This window comes from Nyctereutes procyonoides, unplaced genomic scaffold (genome assembly GCF_905146905.1).
Source record: "Nyctereutes procyonoides isolate TBG_1078 unplaced genomic scaffold, NYPRO_anot_genome, whole genome shotgun sequence".
Taxonomy (NCBI): domain Eukaryota; kingdom Metazoa; phylum Chordata; class Mammalia; order Carnivora; family Canidae; genus Nyctereutes; species Nyctereutes procyonoides.
The window spans coordinates 17,971,263-17,977,262 of NW_026575159.1; the positions used below are offsets into that span (position 1 = coordinate 17,971,263).

Genomic DNA, 6,000 nt, shown 5'->3' on the forward strand with positions numbered 1-6,000 from the left:
ACAGCCATTTGCTAAGAGAAAAACCAACATGGGGCCCATCTGTACTTTATAAGGGCTTGGTCTGTCCTGCCTCTGCATGTCACCATATACAGAGCTGCCCACCTCCCTCAGAGCACCTGGCCGCTTTTGGAGGCCTTCAGTGGATTTACGTTCTCTTCCTAGAGAAAACTTTTTTTTTTTTTTAATTTTAAAGAGTCCAAGGGAAGTTCTTCAAGAACTGACTGTGGCCCTTCCTTCGTGGCCACCATACCGACTTCACGTTACCTACTTGTGGCCCACGGGACAAGCAGCTCTCCAAGGGCAGGCCTTGTGGCTCTCTGGCTCCTTGCTGGCCAGCAAAAGACCTTCCACATACAAGCCCTGGATAAACAGCGAGGGAGTGAGTCTGTCTGACAGAAACCCCAGAGCCAAAGCAGTAGCAAGGGGGAAAAACAACCCTGAAATCATTATCCGGCGCCGGACCCAATACGCACATTCTTGATCTAGGATAAGTGAGAGAAAATAGCATGTCATGCCTTCGAACCACAAAAGATTTCCATGGAATTCAAGAAGTCCCTTGACCAGCTCTAATTTTAGGGAGGACTTAGGAGAGAGGATACTGGTGCAAACGGAGGTGGGGAGCCAAGCAGAACTGAACAAGGCTCCTATTCTGCTTGGCACAGGTGCTGGTAACAGGACACCCCTCTCTCCAGCGAGAGGTGGGGTAGGGAATTCAAGGTGTGCTTGGGTGTTCTCACCCCTCAGCCCCATTACATAACCCCCAGCACGCTCCCGAACCTAGTACAAAGTTCTCCCTGCATCAGGCCCAATTCGCTCCCCACATGCTGATTCTTGAGCAATAACAAGGCTGAGGAAAATATTTGGTTTTAGCATCCAACTTAAAAAAAAAAAAAAACTAAGTTAATTATTAAAAGAAGAAAGATATCCACAGTGACTTGCCCTTGAGTGTAGTCTGGTCTTACAAACTCCCCCAAACATCAACAAATTCTTTGCTGGTTCAATTACCTAAACATTAAAATAAATAAACTTTTTTTTTAAACTCCAAGTACCAAAACGCTGTGTTGTACATCTAAAACTAATTATAATATGATATGTCCATTATATCTCAATTTAAAAAGAAGTAATGGCTCAAATCTGCTGTTTGCAGCATTTAGCCTGTTTTTCTTGGCACATGAATAGAAACTCCAAAAAAGATTCTAGAGCCTCTTTAATGTCTAACCACCGTCAAACACCAGAGGCCAACTGGCCTTCCCACGCAGTCACTTCCAAGCTACTGTTCGTTCCCCCAGACAAACGGGCAATAGGCCCTAGCCTCCAACCACGTGAATCTCATCTCCCTTTAGCTTTGGGACCAGTGCACACTAGACAACTTGATTTATGTGGATGGGCGGAAAGGCAGCCAGTAAGCGATTCTGCACACCACCATCATTAGTGACCACCACCACAAGAGGGTGGAAGATGGGGGGGAAAAAAAACACAAGGTTTCCTCTCATCAAGGAATCAATAAGTTATTTAACAGCTGCTGCTGGATCCCAATGGAAGAAGAGTTAGGGTTTCTTCTGTACCCTTCCTGCCCCTCCCCCCAAAAGGAAAAACCCACACCCATACAGCAGAGGATTTAACCAGATGAAGGGTCACTAGAAAAAAGCAGAAAGATTCCTCTCCAGTGTCAGTGGAGGTTTTCAATATCTTGAGGTTTTTTGGTTTTGGAACATGTATGGTGTTAGGCTTTGAAATTACTTCATTTTTGTTTTGTTTTGTTTTCTTTCTTTCTTGGGTTTGTTTGTTTTTTGTTTTGTTTTTTGTTTTTTTTTCCTCCAAAGAGGAAATTGACTCCTTTCCTGTGCTGCTGTACGTTTGGGAGAATCAAATGCTACTAAAAAAAAAAAAAAAAAATTCCTTACCCTTTCCTCACCCCAGTCCAACATTATTTCTGGGAAAATAACCTAAAAATTTTCTCAAGATGGCCTTCCAAAATGGGTTTCCAACATTTACACTTGTCCTTCAAAGCAAACAGAAAGGAGACCAAAGACATGAGAAACCCATCATGGCAGTTCAAAGAAGAAAAAAAGGATAAACTGGTCATTAGAAAGCCAGCTGACTTCAGATATTGAACACTGACTTTTATTGGTGGTGACTTCATGAATTATGCATACTACATACTTCTTATTCTATATGCCCAATTTTTTTTAATTCCCTTTTAAAATATCACGGCCATCCAACCCACAAAGAAGTCTTTTAAAAAGAAAACTCCATTAAAATATTCAACAACTGAGTTCTGCATAAATATTCTTGGAAATCAATCTACCCATCTTTTTCCTTATCTCTGCTCCCCAAAAGCCTGGAATCCTACAGACCTCAAGACAGGTTTTAGTCTTCCCCTCCAGTTTACTTCTCAAATCCTTGCCAAAATAAAACAAACAACCTTAAAATAAATGCCTTCCCACAGGATGTTGAACAAACTCTACTAAATTCAAAGGGAAAGAAGTGTCAGGAACCATAAACTAGAGATCCAGCACTGAGAGGGCATTAAATACATATTTATTTTTAACTAGAATCTTGCAGAGGGAAAAACATGCCACCTCAGCACTCACAATCCACCACCCCCCTCCACCCACCAGAATGCTCCAGGCCAGCCACGGGATCGCAGGTGGAAAACTTCTGAAGGGCTTTGGGTTCAAACCCATAAATGCAAAGAACCAAGACAGGATGGATTCTGGATTAAGGAACAAAGAGGGAGAGAAAAACAAAAATCCTAGATTTTTTTTTTCTTCCCTGGGACTGCAGTGGGCAGAAGAACTTTTAGGTCACTGGATCCTTGTTACTACTCAGGGACTGGAAACACCCATTTCGCTTCAAAAAAATACAAAACACACAAGCAGGTTTACCAACCCATCTCAAAATTCTTCCCCTGATGATCAAAATGCACGTGTGCCTCAAACCAAATGTTTGATTATAATAAGGCGTAGAGAATTTAACAAAAAATACCCCAGAGTCCAAGGTGGGGACACCAATCTTTGTCTCAAAAGAGCACTTCAATAAATCAATGCGGATTGAGGGCAAAGGAATGAAAGAGGCTGTCTTTGAACAGGGAATAATCCATCTAATTCCAAGTGGCTGGATTAGAGGCATTCCTGGACAAGCAGGGTCTAGCTGAAGATAACGCACCACGAATGTCAATTTCTCACCTTCCCCCCCCCCCCCAAAAAAAGAGCACAGGCTCTGTAGGAGGGACAAGGCCAGCATGGAGGCACCTTGGAAAAGTTCACCCTTGGGGAGATGGCACTTTATTTTACAGGGGGGAGGGGGGAGCAAGCGTGACAGCTGAGCATTCCTTCGCTAAGTCCATCTCCCAGTCCAAACCCTCTCTAAACCCCACACTTGATCAGACAAAAGCTCCTCCAAACGCCCAGGCAGCGGCTGAAGAGGGGCCGTCCACACCCACCGGCTGTACAGCTTTCCAAACCTGCCTACTCGTTTTGGAAGCCGAGCTTTTAATTAAACACCACCTCCCCGGATCTGTTGAGGCAAACTGGGGCTGGGTTAGAGCCAAAGAGAAGCTCCCTAAATACACATGAAAAAAAAAATCCCCCCACCGCCCCCAATTCCCACCTCCAGCCAGCTCGGGAGGCTGGATCTATTTCCTTTGGGTGAGTAACACAGGGCCCTGATCTACCTCTATGCAGCAGAAAATCCACATCCTAGATCAGGTTATCCCCAGTCCCACCCTTTGCAGGAAAAAAAAAAAAAAAAAAACCGGGTGTTGTTCCCCGCCCCGCAATACACACACACACACACACACACACACACACACACACACACACACAGGCGCGCGGACGCCAGCGCGCGCGCGCGCACACACACACACACACACACACACACACACAATATCTTCACAATCCGTCCAAGAGAAAACCTGGAGGCTGTGTGTGTTGGGTGGGTGGGGAATACAGTGGTTTAGGGGACCCCAATCTTGCCTTCAGACTGGGCGCCTCAGCCCGGTGGAGGAGGGTCCCCAGCAAGGCTGCTCTGGGAACTTCTGCTCCGCGCCCCCGGGGAGGGTTGAGGGAAGGCATGCACACCCTCAGCAGCTTTGGAACTGCCTAATTAATGCCTAATTGGCTCAGATCCCCCCCCCCAACTACCCCCCCCCGCCCGCCCGCCAGGTGGACCCGAAAGAAGCCAAGAAGGAGGGGAGAAGAGGGGGAGCCTCCCTCGCAGGCTCTCGGCCGGAGGGCCAGTTCCCGCGGCCACGCAGAGCCCCCATAGCCCTCCCCGGCCACCGCGCCAGGCGCCCCCGCCCCGGCCTCGGGGGAATCAGGTGTCCGCCCGGGCACCGGCCTCCACGGGTCGCAGACACTCGGTCCAGCGACAGACAATGGGAAACTTGGAGCCGGGGCCCTGCGCCCCGGGGGAGGCGAGGTGGTGCCGCCCCCTGGGACAATGAGCGCCGCGAGGGCAGGGGGCACCTGGCACCCCCGGGGATGCGGGGAGCGGCCCGGCCCGGCAGAGCCCCGGGCGGCGCCGCGGGGGCGCAGGTGACCCGCGGCCCGAGCGCTCCCGCAGGTGGCGGCGGCCACGGCGCAGGCGGGGGCCGGCGAGGTCAGCGCGGCCACCGCCGCCGCGCCCCCGGCGTCCTACCTTCATGTCGCTGATGATGGTCTGGAAGAGGCCTCCGAGCGCGCTGCATTCCTTCTCTATCACAGCCTCCATTTTCCCGGCGCCGGCGGGCAGAGGACACTCGCGGGGCCGCCCGGACCGTGCGCGGGGCCGGGGCTCGCTCCCCCGCGAGCAATGCCCCCCTCCGGCTCACAGCCTCTGCCGAGAGGACCGAGTGCCCAAGGCCGGCTCTTCTCCGCCCCCAAATAATAAACGATAATTTCAAAAAGCCAAGCCGCCCCGCGGGGTGATTCGCCTACATGCGGCGCTCGGCTTCTGGCCTCAAAAATGCCCGGAGAAGACTGACAATCAGGCCACCACGGGTGCCCGCCACGGAAACGGCGAAGCCCATCCTGAGGCAGAGAAAACCGCTCGCTGACCTGGGGCCAGCGCCACTGACAAATGCAAGGCTTCCTGATTTAATGATATTGTCTGAAATTAAAAAAAAAAAAAAATCGCCCCGCAGCAGGACGCGTCCGCCGGCGGGGTCCGGAGCTGCTGCTCGCAGCCGCGGCCGCCGCCTCCTTTTCACTCCTGCGCGCCCGGCCCCGGCGCTCGCTCTGGCGCGGCTCCCGGGGACGTTCCGAGGGGCGCGCGCGCGCTCGGGGCCGTGCGTCCGCCGCGGGGGCGCGGGGAGGGCGCGCGCTCGGGGCCGTGCGTCCGCCGCACGCGGGCGGGGCGAGGGAGCGGCGCGTGCCCGGGCGGAGGCCCGCGGGCGGCGCGGCGAGGATTCCGCCCCCGCGGGCGCCGCCCCCTCCCCGGAGCGCGCGCCGAGCACCCCCTCCTGCCCCGGCCGCGGGTCGCGGCGCCGAGAGGGCGGGTCGGCGCGCGGCTGGGCGGGCGCCCCGCACCCCGCACCCCCACCCCCACCCCCCACAATGGCTGCGAGCGCCGGGAACCGAGGGTGCACCGCCGCTCCCCGGGGACTTGCAGGGTGGCAAGCTTAGCGCAGCGCCCGGCGTATTACAGTGAGCGCTCAGTAGGGCGGGAAAGCTGCTGCTGCTGCTGCTGCTGCTGCTGCTGCTGCTGCTGCTGCTGCTCCTGCTCCTGCTGCTGCTGTTGCTGCTGCTCCTGCTGCTGCAGCCTTTTGAGAAGAAGCCCGTCCAGTGATATCAGGACTGCAACGCCAGTCACCATTGCAAACAAAATCGTAATTTGTCATTAATTTGTAATTAACAAATATGTAATTAAGGAGAGTTTGGGGGCGTATCCCATGGCGGGATGCCCAGTTCAATAAAAGTTGCAGGATGCTGGGAAAGTAGATTAATTTGCCATTGCAAAATGAATGGTATTGAGCTTTCGCATACTGTTCTTTGGCTTATGGATATTTTTGACTGCTCG

General features: G+C 52.8%; 1 protein-coding gene across 11 annotated transcripts in view; it reads right to left on the reverse strand.

Moving 5' to 3' along the window:
* The window catches only part of MTSS1 (MTSS I-BAR domain containing 1), a 163,284-nt gene extending 158,067 nt beyond the window's left edge, over window positions 1–5,217 (reverse strand). For 5 of the 11 annotated variants that reach the window (XM_055314092.1, XM_055314082.1, XM_055314089.1 and 2 more), the window contains exon 1: window positions 4,642–5,216. In XM_055314092.1, coding sequence (XP_055170067.1) covers window positions 4,642–4,713 — 72 coding nt within the window. In that variant the 5' untranslated portion in view covers window positions 4,714–5,216. Of the gene's footprint in view, window positions 1–4,641 lie in introns of all 11 variants that reach the window. The other 6 variants (XM_055314091.1, XM_055314081.1, XM_055314086.1 and 3 more) reach the window with 4 other exon arrangements.
* Window positions 5,218–6,000: the final 783 nt, after the last annotated feature.